Below are 23,676 nucleotides of genomic sequence, written 5' to 3'. Positions count from 1 at the left end.
TGAATGATGAGAAAGAGAAGACCAGTGGGATGGCCATTTTGATCTGTTTCTGTTTCTCCACACACACATTTGTTGCTTGTCAATTTGTTTTGGAGCCTTTCTGTTCTGTTGGGGCCAGAAATCACTTTTCAACAATGTGACACATGTCCCGCTAGAGTCATTGGCCTTTTATTAACTTTTATCACCGCCCGCATGTTTATTACAGTGTGTTCTCTCTTTGCACTTCTTAATTTTGACAGCTAGCATCTGGGGCACCGGATCACAGGTCATCCAATCTGCAACCCTCATTATCTTAGAGATGAAGGAAGAAAATGAGTTTGCAGGCTTGACAACTGACTGTGGCTGGATGGACGAGGAAACAATTTCTGACTAGATTCTGTTGACACAAACAGATCCGAGTGAGGGGGAAAAAATGACTGAAGAGTGTGTGACCTCAGGGAATGTTCATATATTGCTCTTTGTCTGAAATAGCAAAAGTGGAAAAAAAACATTGTTGTGCTTGATTATGTAAAAGAAAGCTGATTAATTACTTATCCCTTAAAGAAGTGGCTTGTGAAAGTGGCAGTCTATTCAGGGACATCCAATTAAACCAAACAAATAAAAGATAAATTGACAAACACAGGTGAAAGCATAAGTGAAAATGCAGAGATGGAAAACAACCAGCACAGGTAAGACATTTGAAAAGGATTTATGTGTTGCATGCCAAGTTTGATTAGTGACCATGGTGAATTTAGTATATGAGAAATCTGTGGAAAGAAAAGATGGACTGATAATGCAAAATAGACGGATCTATGTGTAGAAAGGATGGACAAAAAATGAATAGAATGGAGGTGTTTGTGTTTAGCAGAAGGATAGAGAAAGGAGACAGGAGAGGGAGAAAATGTGGATCAGCAAACTCTGCAGGGGTTGTAACAGAAATAACCATGGTTCCAATGACAGCAAAAGCAGCTGACTATCACACCAAGACTAGGGATTCCCTGACAGCTCAGTCTGTCACCTCTCTAAAATACTCTGGCATTTCATCCTCCACAATCATTTGATCAGCTCATTATGTCTCGCGGTCCCTGCTGTCATCTATGCAACCCTATCTCTTTATCCCTCCATGGTTATCAGATCACTCAGTTACTCACCGTCTGTCCTTTTCACCATTTCTTCTTACAGAAATACACCAAGTTTTTCAGAGATCGCCCTGTGGGTCAACCAATCTATTACATGATGAAAATTTACTGCAGGCACAAAAAGGGTAGGATAGGAGAAACAAAAAATTAAATATCTCAAAAACTATTGGACTAAAATTTTGTCATTGTTCCCTATGAGACTGTCCTTCATGCTACAAATGGTAAACATTACACTTGCTAAACATCACCACTTTAGCATTGTCATTGTGAGCATGTTAGCATGCTAAGCTTAACATTTAGTTTAAAGCATAACTGTGCCTATGTACAGCATCACAGAGCTGCTAGCTTGGCTGTACACTTAGTCTAGTTGCAATGACACTGAGTTGCCAGTTTGTTAGATACACCTCTTAAAATATAAATCAGTCACGCATATCAGCCGAGCAGTAAATCTTATATGTATTATGAAAGTTATAATGTTCAGTTTTTGTTGAATTTTAACTCAAGATCTGGTTACTAGCTTTTCCTGGAGCTTTCAACAACCTATCATGGTTCCAATGGTGTAATATTTCTTTTCTTCCATTTTGCCCACCTCATAATATCAGTAGCAGTAGACTACATATTGTATTAGTCAGCTGTCAGTCTAATGCAATATAAGTCAACAACACCACAAACTACAGCCTCTAAAAAGAGTATAAAGATGAATCAACACCTCTCTAAGACAGTTTTAACAAAAACTGAACTTTATAACCTTCACGGCAACACAGCTGTTGTAGTAGACTGCATTAGTATTACCTGGGTATACCCAGACAGCTGAGCGTATTTAACATTATTGGTCAGTAGACAGTTGTTCACTTGTTTGTGTTTGTGTGAAGACAGATTCAGGTCAACATGAAATTGGTCAAACCAGACATTTTGCCTAATCTTTCCATGAATCCTTTACATCACATCTGCCAAAGATTTTTCTCTTCAAGATTGGGAACAGTCATGGATAAAAGAAACAACACAGACTATTGGTTTGAAACGGGAAATGAACAGCGGTTTTCTTGTGTGGAAGTCCTGTGTTTTGTTGTCCCATCCATCACTTTTAATATGTTGTGGAGTTGCGATTTTCATCCCAAATTTGACTTAATTCCGAACCCACCCCTATAGCTCTCATTACAAAGTGAAATAAAGAAAATGAATCAGCCACCAACATGTTTACAGGGGGCATTTAATCAAAAATCCAGTCGTATTCTCATGGTGGTAGGCATTTCATAAATAAAATTTTCAGCTGGGTAATCAAATGCGTCATATAGGGTGTAACTTTTATTATCATACAGTTACAGGTTTTACATACCCTGATCCTTATGAAGAAGTTATCCTGCAACATGGCATTCTGTTAAAAGCTTTTTCAGTGTCTGGAAAACCTTCATGATCCAATTCATTTTAGTCATAATCAAATATGATCCAGTAATCCAATTTCTTTAACCCCTAATCAAAGAAGTATAAATTCTTGATGGTGAAAATGAAAATCATATCAAATGTTTCTGGCTGAGCAGCCCACTACTTGATTATTAGCAGTGCATAAACTAAATGGTACTTTAACCTTGATCAATTATTTTAGATGTTTTGGACAAGCCTGAAATTATACAGTAAGGTGCCTAGAAAACAGTTCTATGATGATGAGATTTGTCATTTTAACTTGTAAAACTGTAAAATCATATATAGTTAAAGCTCAATTTATTTGAAAGAGACAAGGAGACCAGTATGAAATAACATTTCAGTGATTAAGAATATGTAGATAACATGTCCAAGTCCAGGAGATGTGAATGATGGAAATAGTATTTAAGTGATATACAGTATGATTTTTTATATATGGTATTTGCTGTAGTCACTCTATTTGTCTGGAAATGTTCTGTAACAATTTTTCCATTAGCTAGTAGAAGATGAAATATTTGAACCATGACTGTAGCTCAGTAGGTTGGCGCTGAGTTGAGGGGGAATGCTGTAGACCTCGGAGTTATGGACTCAGTTTAGAAGTGAAAAAATGTTTTCTCTTTTGTCTCTTCCACCTCCTCTCTTTGTCACCTTTCCCATCCATTGCCCCTTTCTCAGGTATTTTCTTACATCTGCTCCATTACTGTCATTTTCAGCATCATTCTCTTATCTGGACATAGACAGATGAGGTGCTGAGGAGATGAAAGAGCTTCCCTCCGACACACACACTCACACATTTGGCAGTCTCCTGGCCCAAATCTCAAAATATATAACAAGCAAGCCCCTCTCCTGCTGGAGAAGCCTTCATCACGCGTGTGTGTGTGTGTGTGTGTGTGTGTGTGTGTGTGTGTGTGTGTGTGTGTGTGTGTGTGTGTGTGTGTGTGTGTGTGTGTGTGTGTGTGTGTGTGTGTGTGTGTGTGTCTCAGGCCCCTGGGTTTTGCTGTCAGAACTCGCTCTTTCCTTGATGACTCCTCCGTGGTTTTCTATAGACAATGCACTGCAGAGTGATAGCTCACTTTCTGCCATTGCAAGGTGAATTGTACAGACTATACCAGGGCTTCGGAAAGTGTTCAGACCCCTTCACTTTTTGCACACAGTATTGTGTTGTAGATTTAACTTTAAATGGATAAATTTACCTTTTTTCCTATCAATCTAGACTCACTAACAGTAACCTGACAAATTGAAACATGTTTTTAGAAATGCTTGCAAATTTATTAAAAATCTCTCATTTACAAAAGTAATCATTCATTGTGGTACGGTGCATCCTGTTCACTTTAATTATCCTCGAGATGTATCTAGAACTTGATTTGAGTTCACCTCAAACTAAATTGATTGGACATAGTTTAGAAAGGAACACAGCTTTGTATATAAGGTCCCGTAATTCACACTGCATGTCAGGACAAAAACCAAGGCATGGAACTCTCTGTAGATATCTGTGATAAAACTGTGGTGAAGCATAGATCATGGTAAGGATATAAAACCATTTCCAAAGCTCTGATTGTTCCCAGGAGTACAGTGGCCTCAATAATTGTGAAATGGAAGAAGTTTGGAACAACATGGACTCTTCCTGGAGCAACCACTTGTGGAAAGGGCCTTGAAGGGCCTTGTTCAGGGAGGTGACCAAGAACCCAACGGTCACTATAACAGAGCATCAAAAGTCATTTTCAGAGATGGGAGAAACTGCTGGAAGGACGACCTCAGCAGCATTCCCTTTAATCAGGCCTTTATGGTAGAGTAGCTAGATGGAAGCCATTTTGAGTAAAAGGAGATTTTCAAATAGTATTTAAAGGACTCTGACAGCATGAGTAAAAAGATTCTCCGGTCTGATGAGACAAAATCGAACCATCTGAGCAGAACTCCAAACACTATGTCATGCGAACACCAGGTACTGCTCATCGTCTGGCTAATACCATCCCTACAGTGAAGCATGGTGGTGGCAGCATCATGCTATGGTGATGCTTCTCAGCAGCAGGGACAGGGAGACCTGTTAGAATTGAGGGAAGGATTCAGAGCTCCTGTAAGAAAACCCTCTCCAGAGTTCACGTGACCCGAGACTGTTTCACCTTCGACCATGATAATGACAAGAAGCATACAGCCAAAACAACGCCGGAGTGGTTTGGCAAAAGTCAGCCGCCCTGAAGATGACGGTTCACAGACGCTTCCCATCCAATCTGAAGGAGCTTGAGAAGATCTGCTTGGAAGAATGGGATCAATTGCCCAAATCCAGATATGCAAAGCTTGTGGAGACTTACTCAAGAAGACTCAAAGCTGTAATTGCTGCCAAAGGGGTTTCCAAAAAGTACTGAGTTAAGGGTTTGAATACTTTTTTAATACATTTTTGATCTATTCGTCATCAATTACTCCCATTATGACCCAACAGATTTAGAGAGGGGGTTAAATCCCACTCTGTGACACCATGCCAGCCCAATTTTTGCCAGCATGGCTTGACCAACCTTTTCCTGCTATTTTCCCAACTGTTTGAATGTGCATGGTTTTAACTCGGATTTATCCTACAACCCCTGTATATTAGTTGTATGTGCATCGGGAATTCTTGTATTCTTCCTTCTATTCACAGGTATTCTTTCTTTGCACATGTAGTTTACGAAAACAACAAAAGAGAAGTAATTAAATATTCTTACACATGTGACAAACAAATCCCCCAAGGTTTCAAAAAAATCAACCTTTTCAAGCAAATGTGAAAAAGATCAAGATAACATTTGGATTTTCTTTCCAGAAAATCCAAATGTTATCAAAACTCATCAGAGTGGTAGGCTGAAAACAGTAACCAGGAAGGGAAATAAAAGAAATTGAAATACCCTGAGGCAAGGAAAGTGTCACAATGAGAGAACATTCAGTATATACACTCTACAGATCAGCAGATGTATTGATAGATCCATGAAAGTACAGCATCACTCTGTGTTATTCTGAATTTGTGCATGCTTGTAAGAGAAAAGCAAGAGTTTTTGTGTATCAAAATCTGTGTATTTATTGTGTGTATGTTCAGTATGTGTGTATACCTGCATACATGGTTGTGTGTGTTTGTGTCTGTGTGCATTTAGGAGTGCACCTTGGCTTCTGGTGCTGCTAATGACCAGCTTTAACACTGTGGGTGTTGTTGAGGGGTGTGTATAGTTCACCCTTCCTTTCAGTGAACACAAAGCTGAAATCTCTCTCCTGTTGCTGCCAACGTTGACATTTGCTAGGATGAACAATGAGCATGACAACACTGATAAATGTCAGCCTTGTGTCCCAGTCCCATATCTGTGTCCAACATCACAGCCAATGTGAATGATCAGGTTGTCTTGGTTTAATTCTTTCCACCTCCCTTCCCTTCCATCCCCAGTCTTTTACTTTGGCACTCCAAGCATAGTTACCCCTCATTCCTAACTTACTAAACCAACACAAAAGCAAAGGCATACATATACACTCCCACCCAAGTGTCTTTATATATCTTGTGTTTAGATTTGAACACAGATTTCTTAATCTCAGCGGTAACCATAGATGTCAGTTATTCTGCCAGCAGAATTAATTATCTGTGCCTGAGGAGGCCTGTTTTAATTTTTTTTGATAATCATGAGTTTCAAAGCAAGGAAATTAAGTGAAACTCAGATCTGACCTTTGAAGACTGAAACATTTCAAGGTTAGCTGATATATATATATATATATATATATATATATATATTTATATATATATATATATAATCCCGTGTATTTCACCCTTCAGTGACTGTGGTTTACCTAAAGGTTGAAAGATAATTACAGAGCACTCGGGGAGCGTAGCTGGAGTAAACTCTTGCCCTAAATGCACAGTAGGTTAAAATAGTTTATTTTCATACCATTTCATATCACTTATTAAAGGAGCAATCCGCCATGAAACAATTAAGCACTGGCTAATAAGCAGTTTTTAACGTATCTTCCAAATGTGGGCAACAGAAGGGTTTGATAACACAGTGTCTACCTAAAAACACCAATGATTGATATCAGGTATTGTTTTCAAAAGATGCCAGTTTTTCTCAATGAATAGTAACTTCAATTGAATGAAATGTTGCCAAAATATTATCCATTACTGTAAGTATGCTGTGGAATTATGCAACAGCAAAAGTAATTAGCTATGTTACTCATTACATTACTTTTGTTTATAAGGCTGGAAATGTGCCTTGAAACAGCTCTAAAGCTTTCGCATCCACTTGTCACATCTCCTGTATTTAACATTTGTGGAAACAGAAAAGGTTTGGTTTAAAATAAGTACTTTGGTAAGGTTAAAGGACTTTTGTTGTCATGGTTACAATAATAAACACATGGTTAAAGCTACAATATGCATTTGGAAATCATGAAATGTGAACCCAAACCCCTCCCTGTCCCTGCTCCATTTTGCCCCCACAGACCTTATCCTTGTCCTGTAGCTAATGCAGGAATTGGGAGCTTGTTAGCTTGTGATTCAGCTATAGCAACGTCTTCAAGCAGCTAATACTAGCTTAAAGCCTCAGTGAAAGAGGAGTAGTAGAAAAGAAGCACGTTCAAACATTTATCAACAGTCGCGTGCTCCAACCCCCTAACTTTTGCCTTCTCTGATTGGTTAGAAGGGCGAGGCTCGCTCAAAAACTTTAGAGGGGAATATCTCTGCTCTGCTGCCAGGCTGTTCAATGATTCTGGGTGACAGAAACCTTTGATAGCAACTACCCACATTAAGATGTTATTTGTTATTTGTTTAAAAAAAAATTACATGCTGTAGCTTTAAGGTTATAGAACGGTCACTGTTAAAAGAAACCCTGTTGACTGTCGCTTGGCAACGGTAAAAAAAAAAAACAGCGGTCTCCATTGTTAAAGTCCAGCGTTTTTTCTATCCAGTCATCCATTCCGACCTCCTCCCTATATATTTTGTCGCTATACAACTATTACTCGACTTCCTTCTTTGTTCCTGTCACAATTACTACGGCTACTAGAGGGCTTTGTCACTTGACTGTTAACAGGTCGTCTTGGAGCATTTGCCAAAAAGCCTGATGCTGTCTCACACGACCGCTAGACCGCTAGATCACTTGGAACAATAAAACCTAATTCATTAATAATTATGAACAATGGGGTCGTTTTTTATTGGAGGATGATCTCACATTTTGATGGTAGATATTTTGATAGTGTACAGAACAAGTGACACATTCAGCTGTGATTGGTTGGTAACATGTCACAGTATGTTGAAAACAGTCAAATGAATGTTAGCTGAACTCCATTTAGCTGTGGTTTCAGGGTTCCTGGCAATGATTGTGTATGCTGACCCACTGTCATTACTTATAGGGAAACTGATTAGAACAAAGCCATGGTTAATGTTATTAGTAACACCTGTTACAACTCCTTTTTCCATTCTAACAAGTTAAAATGGCTACTGTGAAAATGGGACTTTTGGTAGAGGCTAACTGTCTCTCCCCACCTCTACCTCACACGTGAAGCTAACACGTATTAGACAGTCTCTCCACTGAGCACAGAGAGACTAAACTGTTATCTAAGGTGGTCGAGGGAGCTCAATGCAATACAGCACAAGCAAATTAAGAAAACATCTTTCTCAATTTGACAACACATGCGCTGCAAATACACACAACACAACCAAATGGACAAATGTGCTGCAAATTCGGACAACACAACCAAATACAGAGAGGCTGTATTGTCAAAAGTCAAAGTGGAAAAATTAGGAATGACTTAAATTCATATAAGACAAGAAAAGTAAGGTACACAGAAAAAGTGAACTCTAACACTTTGTTACAGAATAACTCCTATGCACTGCAGAACTGTACAGCAGCATCTTAGGGTGACAGTGTCCTCTTTGCAGTAGAGAGAAAGAAAGCTCAACAAATCTGATGAGCTGACAGTAATGAGCCAGTAAAGTCGATGCATTTACTCAGTAACCTCAATGAATACAAGGTTTGGACCTGTGAAGCCTGCTGGTAAATCATCTGTGTATAGCAGCCTGGCTCCCTTCTTTCCTACTGAGGGTTGGAAACTTATCTCGCCAAGCCCCCCCTCACCATGCTGCCTTGATTCCCCAGTCCCTCTGTCTCCCTTTGGCCGTGTCCTGCCAGCTTCAGACCACTGCTTTTCCTAATGCCTGTCTCAAATATGGGCCTCTGACCTTTTTCAAAGTGTCTCTGGGGCTTTTATCATGAACAGACACCTGTAGTCTGACCAAGCCAGCATTTGTATTGCTCCTCATTATATAGTGGCTTTTTAATACATCTTCTTGAATTAGCCAGTGTGAATGGGTAATTAACACTGAAAAAATAACCCTGCATTCTCCTCTGTATCCCACCACTAGGAAAGGATGGTGTTTTCTTTTTTTGTCTCGCCTTTAGTCAACTTGAGAAGAGATATCTCCGGGGATGCCAGAGCTAGCTGAGTGTCACTCAGCATCTATCCCACTCCCCTCCCTCCCTTGCCTGTGACAGGACCAATGCTGTGCATTCTTGACATCTTTGGTCAAGGCCCTGACAGTAAACACTAACACAAACCGAGACAGAGGTTGGGGTTTGATTTATTGCAATTGCAGAATTCTGACATTGCAGAGTAAATTATAAGAAGTCTCTAGGAAAATACATAATGTCTGTTTTGAACACATCTCAGTAATTATGTTGATTAAATATGAATACATTAGCTTTGCAGTTTACTGTATAGTAAATTCAGATGAGGATGTTAATGTCATGTGTGTAATTTTTTTTCCACAGAGCACGTGTATGACTCCATTTTTGGGTTGACAATATAATCATATTGTTTCCACAGGCTGTGACAATTATTAGAAAAGGGTATAAGAATTGATATTCCTCACCTTGAAGGCACAATACTGCCCAAAGCCCCAGTCCCCAGGTCTCAGTTCTGTCACCAAACTTCAGCCCAATGCCATAACTAGCCACAAAACCTCACTTTCAGGCTTAATACCTTCCACACATTTCCACACATTTGCCTGTACTCTGGTCCCCTTTCAGCCAAAACAAGCAGCCTCAAATGTCATGATTTTAGGTTTCTGAAATCCAGTGGGAATCTGCCAGGTAGATGCTAGCCTTATTTAAAGTTATAAAGATATCCCCAGGCCTTCAGTCAATACCACAAATATGCACACATTAAACGTGATGACATCAGTGCTCTGCTCTGGTGTACGGCTCCCTTAATGAATGAAACAAAGAGGTATAATTAAATCAAGAATGTGTCTACAGTCTGTCAGTTGCCTCCCCTCTTCCTCCACTGTAACCCACCCCTAATCAAACTGCAGCAGCAGCGCTTTATTAAATTAAAGATACCCAGTTGTTCTTATTTTAATCCAGCCGTGCCAGAGGAGTTACATTTGATTTTGCTTGAATAGCAAATGCAGGATTTTTTTTCGGTGTGGAGGAAGAAATGGAAACTTAAGCAAAACGTGTGCTGTACTTTAATCCCTCCAGCAGTGTTGAGTGTGTAAATTATGGATTTGTGATAAACTGAGGCTTATCTGCTGTGACTCTCATCCATTAATTAATTAATTTGTAGGTTGATGCACGACTCTCAGTGTTGCCAGATTTGACTGTGCGGGTCAAAATTGGTTTGGGTGGTTGAACAAAATTTGGACTGGTTTGGGAGCAGTTTGGCGGTTTTCAAACATATACAGCGGGGTCCAATAGTCTGAGATCACTAGTCAAGTGGGTTGAGATGAGTTAAAGTGAGAGGCAAGTCCATGACAGTCAGGACTCCTTGGTCTTCTCTGGTCCTCAAGTAGTTCTTGCAAAGCTTTGAGGTGTGTTTGGGGGCATTATCCTGATGCAATATGAATCCTTCTCCACAAAAATGCACACCAGGGAATATAGCATGTCTCTGAAGAATGTAGTGGTAATTCTCTTTGGTCAGGGTGTAGGTGTCCAACTCCAGTGTAGGCAAATCTGCCCCAGATTTGAATATTCCCACCACCATGTTTCACTGTTGGTTTGATACATTGCGGTATCATTCCCTTTCTTGTTTGTCTCCAAACATACGCCCTTCTGTTACTGTTACCTCAAACTTGAATCGTTTGGCCTTGTTTCCTCTCATAAGATGTGGTTGAGAAACTGCTACTCCTCCTCTGAGAACACTACAAGTCAGCCTTCTTTTGACAGTATTTTTGCTGACTGGAGTCTTGTGTCCTTCATTGGGAAAATTCTGTGTCTGTGATGAAGTTGCTTTTCTATCTCACAGGGAACTAAGCTTGATATATTGATTTTCTGACATTGTAGTGACTTTTGGTCTGCCAGATTGCACTTTGGATACAACTGATTCAGTTTCTGCAAAGGGTTTAGAATTCCATCCATACTTAAGGTTTCCCTTAGAAACCTTAAGTCTAGCCATGATTTGACAATGAGAAAGTTCCTCTTTGCTTAGAATAACAATTTGACTTCTGACACTTTCACTTACTTCTGATGCCATTTTCCCAACATCACAATGCTACATAGTAAGCAATGATCTGCTGGAAACTCAAGGCACAGCCTTATTTATAATAGGTATACACTGGCTTCAAAATAAGTTACTTCCTCTGATGAGTAGATCAAATCCACCTGTGCGTGATCTGAATACACGCTTCAATAGAAGGGGATAAAGGAAATCTTTATCATTCAAAGAAACCCAATTGATTTGTGAGCACTTAACCTGGGACTGATCAACCTTTTGGACGCTGATGCTAGTGGGTCTGTGGATGCCCTCATTGGCTTTTTGCAAGCTAATGTACTGGATATAGCAAATATGGTAGGGGTAGCCAAAGATGGAGCAAGCATCATGGTAGGGAGACACCATTCCATGCATATGCTGCTCAAACTTAAGCAGCATAATTTACAGTTAATCAGATGTTTATGCCATTCCCTGGATGTTGGAGCTCAGAAAGCAATGCAGCAGCTCCCTTGCAATATTGAACATGCTGTTTGATCAGGGAGACTTACAACTGGTTTGCCTGTTCAGGTAAGCATCAGAGTGACTACCGAACTCTTAATGAGACAGTTAACAGTGGAGGATGTCCTTTGAAATTGTTTTCTCCAAGTCTCACCTGCTGGTTAGTGACAGCAGACTGCATTGACAGAATCATCGATCAAGAAGATGCACTCAATTTACATTTTGGTCTGACAGCAAGCTCCAAACAGTGCTACGCTGCGCGGCTTCTGAGTGAAATGTACAAAAACAAGACCAACAGCCCTTACCTTCACTTTTTCCCTCCTGTCCTGTTGCTGCCAGTTAGAGACATGTGCCTTCAGTTAGAGACTGGGGACTGCAGGATCTCAGGACCTTAACCCAGTTCCAGTGGCTGCCATACATGCCTCTTCTCTTGGGAGATGGAGGCTCCCCTTGTCATGAGCTTCCAATTACATTTATAACCCCTTGCAATTTCTCAGGCCTTCAACTGGCTGTATGTGTGAAAAATGAGGAATATGATCAAGCCAAGCATTCTCAATATGAATAATGAACAACAGCCCGACTTGGAGACACCATTCAGTTAGTAGTTGGAGGCAAGCACTCTGTCACTTGAGAATAAGCAAGTGGTCCTAACATGCTGCAGCTCTTGAAAGAACTCCTGGTCTTGTACTAACTGTGAGTGCCATCCATGGAATTTCTGTGGAAGCTGGAGCTTGTGTGTCCCACCTATGTTGTGTTCAACAGGTCAGGGGTCCAAGAGTTGCCTAAAGAGTTTTTTTCAGGTGCGTCACTTTATTCAAGGCTTTGGAGGTTAGGCACAAATTCTGTTCAGAGGTTGCCCTGGCCTGTGCCTTCCTCCACAATGTTTGCCTCACACATGGAGGCATCATGGAAGAGCTAGAGCTTCAGGGAGAAGAAATTGGTCCCCTTGCTCCCCTTGAACTTTATGGCATCGAGGAGAGGAGTGGTGTCCACATAGGGGACAGACTATATGCCCACATATTGGCACCCAGGACCCTCAGGCCCCATTACGGGATTGTAATTATGTCAGAAGAAGATTGTTTCTTGTACATTTAAATGAATGCAAGGTTGAGTCAAATCCCTATTAGTTTACATTGATAGCGGCTAACGCAACCCTGTCTTTACCTTAAAACATTTCTGTTCAACTTGTTGAAATAATTTAAGTTTGTGGTCATAAAGCTATAAATAACTACATTACTACCTTCTGTAATTCTAGTTTGTGATGGATCCAAATGTGTTTTGATACTCAAGTACCATAGAGTGCATTTCTTGTTTCTTATGTTAAGGGTGGACACCCCAACTTTCTGGTAATATGCTTTCCTTATTTGGTTTGAATTATGAATTCGACAGTTGGCCAGTTCTTACACATTGCCCATTTAAAGCAAACTATTTCAATATTCATGCTGACAATTGAAGGGTTATTTTTATGTGTTTTTATATATTGCCTTACTATGAGACTAAAAGAAAGCAGCTTATGGTGCTTATTAAACTCAGGTGCTTGTACTAAACAGAGGTGTTATTCTGTAAAGAATGCACCCAAAGATATATGGGTATCTATATGTGAAAAACAACCCCTTATATGGAAACAGCATGACAATTTGAAAAACCGTCCTTGGGTGCTGTGTAGTTTCTTGTCCTTTTCTACGTCTTTTTTCTACAGATAAGTCGTTAAATAGGTAGAGTCAATCATGTACAGAGTGAAATGTCCATACGAGGGAAGCAAATACCTGAGGAGTGACGGAGGTCTCAGCCAATAAGAAGATGACCATGCCGACAATGTTATTTACTATGTTTAAACTTAATATCTGCTGGACCAGGGAGAGAATAGTCACTCAGACTTCATGAACTGATGTGAATGCTGTATGCTTGTCAGGGATGCATAGTCTGGTCCAGAGCTCTGTAAGCAACCTCAATCTTTAAGACACTGCTGTATTTTAATTAATAGATGTGAATTTAACTTTTTGCGTTCTGCATATTTCACTAAACGAATGCATGAGTCCTGATGTTTTGAAGGAAGGAATTCAACACAATCTCAATGCTGCACTGAGACGGATGAAAAGCAACTCATGTTTAATGGCATACAGTTTTTAACTGAGGAATCACTTGATTTACGGAAACAGAAATCTATGTAATTTTTAATCATACGTAATTTCAAAGAAATCAGATAAAACAAATCCATAGTGGAGATAACCATACATTAAAATATTCAAACCAAAAAAATTAAAAGGCTATTTGTGCTTCTCCAACAGCTTCACAAAGATACTACTGAGGTTGTCCAGCTGCTCTCTTTTTATCTTTTTTTCTCTCCCTTTCATCTAGCTTCCTCAGCCTCTTCTCCTGCCTTTCTGTGTACTCCTTTAGGGACTCTACAACCTAATTTTTTCTTTTTCTTTTTTTTGGTTTGGACCATTTGGAACCCCCAGACAGTTGGATTGGGGTAGTAGATGACCCTAGAGATGAGGGACTGGGAACCTCACCAGGGTCCTCTGCAACATGTGGTGATGAGGCAACTGCTGTGGCAATGATGTTCACAAGTCCCTCTGGCCCAGAGTCTTGTGCAATGCCTCAAAGAAGGCCAATTTATGGCACATGTGTTAGCTCTAGCTGTTGTGTTTACAGTCATCCATTGGCTGGCTGAATAATCATGAACTGACATTTCTAAAGTTTACTAGCTGGATACTCCCTTGAAACCTTGAGCAGAAGCATTTCTCTGGCCAGTAAAGTGGGGCTCGTACTCGATCCGCGGTTGGATTAATTGGAGTGTTTGTTGTTGGCTCCCTGTTTGTAAACAAAATAGAAATGTTGTTGGATCAGATCTGATGAAAGCACATTTGGAATTCATCATCATGCCATCATCGGACAAACAACTACCCACAGTTCTGGCTATGAACCACCAGTGAGCTATGTGTTTATACTTAAATGTAAACTTTTTTTTTTTTCTTGTAACGTTAAGGTTGGTTGGACCATGCTTGCTTTCCCTGTTTACCCCGTGTTTAACGTCACAATATTATGAAAGGTGTGTAATTCCCTCAGGCAAAGTCTGCAGAAGTACATACATACAGAAATTCTGCATAAAGGTGCAAAATGTCTGAAAGAGAACCGTCATGCACTTGACGATTTGACAGTGGGACAGCCCTAAGTCCTCATGGACTTAGAGCGAACATGCCTCAAACTCCCTGTGTACAAGTGTGTGGACATTGGGATTGGGCCTACAAATAATTAAGGCTTATCATGTGAAAGCAGCCTTTCGTTGTTGGGATTTTTTTCTGCTGTGGTTGGCTGCTGCTGTTGTTTGTTGCTTTTTTAATGTAGGCTTCAGCTGCTGGTGTGCATTGCTTTTAAGTATGGTGCAGTAAGTATTTGTAGCAGTTCAAATACTGAACTAAATATGGATCAAATAATTTTGGACAGTTTCGTGTGTGCTTTGGCGATTTTTTTAACAGTTTTTGGGCTGGAAACCAACCAGCTGTATCTGGTAACACTGACAACTCTGGGAACGCCAATGTGATCTGATGTGCACTGTGAAAACATATCCGTTTATTGTATTCCTAATAGACCTGGGTAAAAAATATGTTTTTGTCCCACTACCAGGTTATTGGGTAACCTTCTACATTGTAACCCAATACAGTGTCAATGAATATTACCTTGTGATGCTTATTATGGTCAGTACTGAGAGTTTTCCCAAATACCAACAAACAGTACATTTCATAAAGGAGAGAGTATTTTGGGAAATATGCTTGTTCCCTTTTTTTGCTGTCCTTTAAATAAGAAGCTGGAGCCAACAGCTAGTTAGCTTAGCTTAGCATAAACACTGGAAATTGGTTGAAACAGATAGCCTGGGTTTGGCAGAAAGTAACAAACTCTGCCTCTAAAATGAAAAACTCCAGCACATAACCAGCTCTAAAACCACAACTTGTCATTTTTAGACTTTGTTTTTTGTATAAAGAAACAACATATAATGTGTTAACTAGCAAGCTGGCCTGTTTCCCCTGCTTTCAGTCTTCATGCTAAGCTAAGCTTACCTGCTGCTGGCAGTAGCTTCATACTGAAAAGACAGATATGAGAGTGGTGATGATATAAGCATATATTACAAAATTTCAAACTACTACTTTAATTTATAGATTTTTCTAATATTTGAATACAGTGCTGTTCTGCTTTTTTACATGGTTCTAATGACAACTCAAAGTATCTTACCTCTTCTCCTAATGTGGTGCATCCTAATTGTCTGGAACTTTCCTCCAATTTTATATATTTAGGCGATGTCAAATTAGCTTTATGATGTAACACCTTTAACAAACATTTTTTACAGAGCTCTTTACAAATGAAATAGAAGATTTCAGAAAACAAACTTCACACGCTGAGACATAACACTTTGATAAAGTACGATTTACTGAGGCACAAAATACAGAGTGCAAAAGTGTATTTTAAACATATCCTTACGATGTCCTAACAGTTTTGGAACGCTTATTCTGAGAATGATCACCCTTTTAATTTAAAACTGGTTTGTGCAACAACCAAAGGCCTTTGAGCTAAGACGTGTCGAGCGGCCGTCCAAGCAGTATATTGCTGATTTGGCCATTCCAGAACAGTCTGTCTGTGTGCCAGCCACCACTGGGACATAACTTGGCCATGAATCAAAGGGCCACCAAATAGTCTGCTGCACCATTCTGTCTCTTCATATGCCTTATTATTCTCTCCTTCTGACTGTCATTTCTACCATACATATAATACATATTTTTATATATAAAACATATGGAGGCCCAAGCTCTCAACATGGATTTGATGGCTTGTAAGAGGAGGAGGAGGAATTTACCAGCAGTAAATGAACCGGAAGATGCACTGAACAGCGAAGGATGGGAAATTCCCACAGGGCTCAACACAACCTCTGATCCTAATAGCTTTTGGATCTTATAAGTCACTTTTCAATAGCTCCCTTCTTTATGATTAAATGATGGGAGTAATAAGTAGGGGGTGATGTGGGTGTGACCAGACTGAGAGAAAGGCAGTGATGATGGCCCACCTCTGATCTGGTGGGAAAAGTCATTTAAAATTCTGTCCCAGATCTGGCAGATGGTCAGCTCCAGTTTTTTTCTCTCAATCTCTTCACTACACACACACGTACACACACACACACACACACACACACACACACACACACACACACACACACACACACACACACACACACACACACACACACACACACACACACACACACAACTTGCTCCTGATTGCCAATTGTGCACCTACTGAGAGTGGAAATGCAATCAAATGTGAGTGGACAAAAAGCCCTGTATCCTTTTGAATCTTTCCCTGGGTTGCAACTTACAAAGGACAAGACTTGCCCTGAGCTAACTCCAAGACATCTGAACACACAACCTGCAATGTGCGGTGCTTTGTGCCTCTGTGTTAAGGACATTTTAAAGCCCCCTGATATTTTCCATTCCCCTTGAGAGGTTAAGGTCATACACTGTGTCTGCTAAGTGAGCAATGCAGTGTAAGCGCTGCTCTGTGGGCTCTTGCACCTGTAGATAAACGCTGTATGACTATAGCTTAATAATGGCTCTGGGCATTTAGCTCCTGCTTGGCCAACCCTTGCTAGCATATATAATACGATCAATATTGATGAAAATTCTCAGCTTCCTTTTGGATGTATCTATGATAGGCATGAGGCATGAATACGCTAACATAGACACCAACACAGAGACACACACGCATTCAGCCAAAGACAGATTACTCTCAGACTTAGTTTTGCGAAAATGGGAGCTTGCCTGAAGTTAATCCAACTAAGCTATTCCACTCTTCTGTATGCCTAATTGCTTTGCAGCATATCTAACTAATTAAGGTGGAATTTCTCGACTTTTTACTTTCTGTCGCGGTGGTACAGCAGACAATATGTATTCCCAAGGCCAGAGCCACAGTTTCTGCCCACAGTGCATTGTACGGTAAATCAAGAGCTTTTAAATTATTAGCTGCTCGTATTGTTCTTGATGCTGTTATGTGCTTACTCTTCATAGTGTTTCAGCAGTGGGGAGAGAGAGGAGATCTTGAGAAATAATTCAGTTTTATTTCCTTGGCTGTGGCTGTGCTAGTCAGATTTAGAATATGCATCTAGTGGAGATGGAAAGGAATGGGTGATGAAAAATTGGCCCAATTGCAGAGCTTTAATGAAGAAGAACAGGGAAGATACGAAAAGCTAAAAAGTTCTTGAGTTAGAAAAGGTCAGATGTGAAGCTTTAAAGCCAAGAATATAAAGTAGTTATAGTTTGCTCTTTATGGAAATTAATGTGGATATATGTGGCATACTCTGCATCCACTGAGCATAAATGGCCCCTACAATTAAACTATTTGCAGAAAAATGAGGCTTCTTGCCAGTATATATCTCTAAAGTTTTTCAAAAGTTCGATGCCATAATCTTAAGAACTTTACAGATTCCCCCTCAGGCCTGCTAGGTTGTCGGTTAATCTGTCATGGTTTGGCCCCTATAGAAATCTTTATGCCTTTGCTCAATAACGTCTGTACACTAAGCTAACAGAAGCTGATAAAACAGAATTAGGTACTCCCCAGGCAGCCAGCAGGCGATGTTGAGTTAAGGGGCCTTTTGTTTGCCTCGTGTTTATGGACATGTAGAGAGCTCATCTGTTCTGCCCAGAGATCTTGTCATAGGGCCTAGGGCCTCATTGGAGCACTGATGGGAGTCTGCCTTTGTACAAGATTTTTTTTTTACACTTCTTTTCCTCTTTCCGTGTCTTTGTCTCTTCCCATTGTCTCTGTAGCTCCTGCTCTCAATGTCATTTACTCTACAGTAAGGGTTGAAATCTTCTCGTAGATTTTCAAGATTGGAAATGAGCAAAAGAAGAAGCCATAAATGACACATATTAGGATTTTGCCTATCTGAATGCACCGGTTCTTAGTTCGTTTCTACAATAAGGCGAACTACCACCACATCTCACCCTTTTTGTTTCTGTCTTTGAATAAATGTGATTACAATTATTTCCCAGCAGGATAAATTGGGAGGCATGCTGTGCATGTCATTACCTCCCCAAGCTCTGATATTAGCTCTACTAATGTGACTGTAATCCACATTGTCCTTCCCTCCTCACAACAACAAATGCATCCTCTGTCACCAGCATGGAAATGATGCACTTCCTACTGCTTTCATCTCAGCCTGTAAATTACAGTAAAGTAAAATTCATTCCCTCAAAGGCCAGGCACTTCCATTCATACTGAGTCAAGGATGAAGCCTTGATTAATTCCAACTGTGTGCTTGATGTTTGGGACCTGGAGCCCTTAAAGCACACCTAAACCGCATTGGAGTCTTTCTTGTAATAAAGTTTATCATTGGAAAAGAGAAGATGCGGCAAAAAAACCCTCTGAATCTTGAGCCAAGGGAAATCCTTTGAGGGTGGTATTGATTTGTTGGGGGAGATTTAATCCAATTTCTCCAAAAGAATGAGGAATATTATTACATGTCCAAAAGGCATTTTAATTTTCAGCTTATGAAAGTGATCATCCCCAGTAAACAAGGTGATGGTGAAAATATTTGAAAATAAAGTGTCATAGTGAAATTTCTGTAGCTGCATCGTTTTATAAAATTTTTCATGTCAGTTCAAAATATTTGCCTATGCTGTTTTAAATTAATTGATGACAAGTTATAAATGATTTTCTAATATTTTTGATTGTATGACTGGATGTTTAACATTAAAGTTGTGAATCCTTCATGCTTAGGTAGGAAATCTGAATTACCAATAAAAACTACATTATACAGAAGTAATTACAGATTGTAAATCCACTGAATGAATGTAGGAAAAAAAATGCCAAATAGTATGGAAAAAACTTTTAAGTATGATACCTACCTAAAAGCTGCTTTAACTTTCTGCATGCTCTGTGCATTCTAATGTAAACCATGAAAGTAAATGTTATGAGGATGAATTATATTTATGCAGTTACCTCGGGGGAGTGTGCGCCTCAACTCATTAAGACGTTAGGGGTTGGATGCAAGATAAGCCTTATAGAGTGACAGGTAGACCACTGCAGTATTTAATGACCTGGGAGCTCTGTGTTTGTGTTCAGAGAAGAGGTGGGTGAAATATGTGTGTGTGTGTGTGTGTGTGTGTGTGTGTGTGTGTGTGTGTGTGTGTGTGTGTGTGTGTGTGTGTGTGTGTGGATTGGGGTGGGGGTCTGCCTTGACTGACACTATTTGTCTATGCTCTGTCTCCCTGCTTTTAATCACTGGGGACTAAAATGACATTCCCTGCCAATGATGTCTGAACAAGAGAGCTGAAGAGAGGACAGACTGGGAAAACGGAGTAATTCATGAAGCGCGTTGTGTGTCATTAGTTTGGTGTATTTTATTGTGCACCACATACCATATATGTAATGCTGCTGAAGTGAATCATGCATATGGGCTCAGCAAGGTGTAAAATGAGCTAGTACTGATGAGGCTGCTCCCTTGCTAAAACATCTTGACACATGGTTACCAGCGGACCAACAAATAGACTTTCCACAGTGTGTAACACGCTGCATGTCTTTTAGAGAGATTACAAACATATAATTGATTTTCCTGCAGCTTCAAGAGAGGGAAAATAAGAACGTCTGTTGTACATTACCCCATTTTTATGTCAGAAAGGTTTGCAGAAGATTAATGTGCCTTTTAGCAAGTGGCCTCCTTCACATTTCCACAGTTAGATTCACCGTGAGCAGCTGGATCCACGATTTCCTCACACTCTTGCCGCTGGCCAGTGAGCAGCTCTACTAGAGCAGATGTGTGACCAATGCCTTGCTGAAGGGCAAGTAGTTGTTTGGGAGAGCATTACTCAATCAGTATTTCCACCTAGATTCAAACTTCATCTGGGGAATGAACTGCTGGACCCAAGAATCCTTCCACAAACTTAAGGCAACTGCCTCCCCTGTTATAATTTATTTGGGGTTTTCTTTTGTTTGTTTGTTTGTTTATTTCCTCCATTTATCAATTATTTTTAGGTAGCTACAGAAGTACCCCCCTTGTTGGGATTCACTGATCTAGATATTTTTTAAAAGAAAATTATAGAGCCAATACATTGTCATAACGAATGTGCTGTTGGCAGGGGAGCTGAATAGAGGAAGAAAGACAGAATGATACAGGGGGACCCAGAGCTAGACACAGGCCCTGGAATATGCCAAGGATCTGAGATATTTTCTATTTTGAGGCCTTAAGTAAGTTTTTGTCAGTAGTCCCAGAATCTCAGCCTCTGAGCGGGCAGCTGTACTTTTCATATATTTTTACTTCTTTTTACTTCTTCAGAAGGACGCACAGAGTGAGATTAAAATTTCTGTATTATTTTTTTGCATTTTCTTTCTAGGAGACAATGTCCCAGTTACATTGTAGGTTCAAACAATCTACTTCTGCTGTGAGTTTAATGTTTTAAATATTTGGAGCTCTCTATGGCCCTAGGAGGTATCTTGTAGCAGAATTATTCAAGAGAGCAGTGTATTGAATGGTTTCAGTTTGCAGTGACGAAAAGACGTTGCCGAGACTACGCAGAACAAGACTGTACCAGACAGGCAGGGCTGGAGGAAGCAGGAGCATGCACTCAGTAAGAGTGTGAGACAGAAGGGCCCATTAGTGTAGGTGATCTCAGGTGAAGTCCCCCTGTTCACATAGCCTCGCTTGTGTTTGTCCTTATGGAAGAATCAACAGGTCCTCTTTTCCTTAGGCCGACAGATGCAGAAAATTAAGCATAATAAGACTGTGCACACTAAAAAGGCATGTGATATCTCATATGGTTCACTGTATGCTGCTCTTTGTAAAAGCATCTGCTGAATGCCCAGAAACGAGTAACTGATCAGTGTACATTTGTCTTTTTTGGCCACAGATTTACAGAGTTTCTGGAGCCCTTTGAGAGGGTGATTCAACCAGAGGAGCTTTGGCTCTACAAGAATCCTCTCGTTGAGTCAGACCACATTCCCAAGAGGGTCATGTTCGTAAGTACCTGCTGTAATTATGCATTCCTCTTATTACAGACTTGATTACTACTAAATACTTCGTCATTATTGAGTTCTGCATGAACCAACATACTCTGCTTAATTCCTACTAATCTGTGTGGTATAAAAAAATCCTTCACATGGGACAATCAATACTGTTAAGCCGCTTCTTTCCACTGTTGAGGTGAGGTCTGAATGGTGTTGATAGAGAAGGGGCTCTCAGAACTCTGGTGATTAGCGCTTCCAATGTAAATATCATCTCCTCTTGGACAGAAGTGGGAGGTGCTGGGTTAAGATGAATTTCTAACAGATGCAGCAGGGACTGAAAATACTTTTCCTCTGGCTCATACTTTAAACATTGTGCAATTAACGTAAAGCAATTCTATCCAGCACATATAGGAGCATATGTGCTGATTTTGTTCTTTGTGCAGTCTCAGCAACAGTCACCGGCCTCAGTACACTTACAGTACAGCATACTGGTAATGACAGAGCTCTTTTTTGTGAGTCATACATTGTTTTCAGACTCAGATGGCGGACACTAGATGGTCTTATTTTCAAAGAGTGATTATGGTAACATATGCCAACAACAGGGATGACAAAAAAGAAATCGCTGCTGTAAAACCTGAAATACTTAATTCCAACTTTTCCTATCAGCTACCAAAAGTAAACACTTTCTAATGACATGAAATTCTGGGTGACAATTTAAATATGATAATTTATGAGATTTTAACAATAGGAGCAGATTCAATAGAGAGTAAAATAGTTGAAAATTTTGGCAAATATGATTATTTGCTTTCTTGCCATGAATTGGATGAAAAGATTCATACCTCTCTCATGTCTGTGCAATAAGTTTAATGTTAGAGCCAGGAGGAGGTTATTTTAGTTTAGCATAAAAACATGAAGCGGGGGGGCAGCTAGCCTGGCTCGGTCCAAAGTTCAAAAATACACCTATAAGCACGTCTTAATGTCACTAATAACCACATTCTATATCATTTGTTTAATCCATTCACCAAGAGAAGTGGGAAGAAAGTCGTGGTTTTATGGGGGAGTTACTGTAAGTGCTCTAATTATTTCTCCGCAAACAGCAGCCAGAACAGCTTTTTAAATCTGCTGTAATATGAATATCTTCTAAATATGTTTTCCATACTGGTGCTCAAAGGCAAAAATTCAGCCCTGATGACGATGGCATTATATACCCTTTACTCCTGATATACAATAAACTCTTTTTCCAACTCATCAAACAGTGAGCAAACTATCTTTCGCGGGTTTAATACAGAGTTGTTAGGAGGGGTGTGATCAGGGCTACTGCCCTGATGTATTATGATGTTGCCCTGTTATGTGGCAGTGATGACACTGTGGAACTTGTAATGGGATTATAAAAACCTACAGGCTACTGCAAAACTATTTCATGAGATCATACAAGAAATATCTGTAACTTATTTTGTGAATTAGCTGCGTAGTCCACAGCTTCAGTTTATCATTTCACTGACAGGTTGATATGTTTAATACTGTAGTGCAGGACATCTTTGTCTAACTTGTCAGAAGACCTTCTAGTAGGTATTTACTGTTTAATCAAAATATTAAACCAAGTTAACAGGCAAAGACTGGCCTGCCCATTGCTTGTTTAGATCACCTCTTTGTGAACTGTATGCGTTTTGGGCGCTGCACTCCATCTTATGCTGCTCCATCATCTCATTATGTGCAGAAACAGAAGCAGAGTAGCTGACAGCTAGCGAATGCTAGCTGTCAGTCATTTCAAGCGAGAAATAATGGCAGCTACTCTTCAGTATATGTAATACTCTTCCTGAAAAAAAAGAAGAAGAAAAAAGAGGCCCTTTTGCCAGACCAATTTAACCAATGATTAACATAAAAAGATCAAAACATTAACAGAATTGTATTTGCTCATAAATAGAAAAACTGAGCTTTTAATTGCTCATAAACAAGTTAATATTGATGGTTATTATTAAGTACTTGAAAGTGCATTACACATTGAAAGCCTCTACCAATTAAGAAGAAAGCACTCACTCATACAAACATACACACACATCCTTGTTTTACTATATTCATAGGGACCCGTCTTTGACATAATGCGTTCCCTAGCCCCCTACCCTAACCTTAACCGTCACAACTGAATGCCTAGCCTCAAACCCTTACCCTAACCCTAACGTAAACCTAATGCTAACCAGAATCAAGTCTTAAACCTAAAACAGGCAAT

At 39.9% G+C, this 23,676-nt stretch overlaps 1 protein-coding gene across 1 annotated transcript in view; it reads left to right on the top strand.

Moving 5' to 3' along the window:
• The window catches only part of plpp4 (phospholipid phosphatase 4), a 45,337-nt gene that overhangs the window by 5,534 nt on the left and 16,127 nt on the right, over positions 1-23,676 (top strand). Inside the window, exon 2 of the mRNA XM_040139804.1 lies at positions 21,353-21,461. Coding sequence (XP_039995738.1) covers positions 21,353-21,461 — 109 coding nt within the window. The remainder of the gene's footprint in view (positions 1-21,352; positions 21,462-23,676) is intronic.

The sequence above is a fragment of the Xiphias gladius genome, chromosome 11, assembly GCF_016859285.1.
Source record: "Xiphias gladius isolate SHS-SW01 ecotype Sanya breed wild chromosome 11, ASM1685928v1, whole genome shotgun sequence".
Taxonomy (NCBI): Eukaryota; Metazoa; Chordata; class Actinopteri; order Istiophoriformes; family Xiphiidae; genus Xiphias; species Xiphias gladius.
The sequence above is the reverse complement of the archived record's forward strand: the minus strand, read 5'-3'. Positions and strand labels throughout refer to the sequence as shown.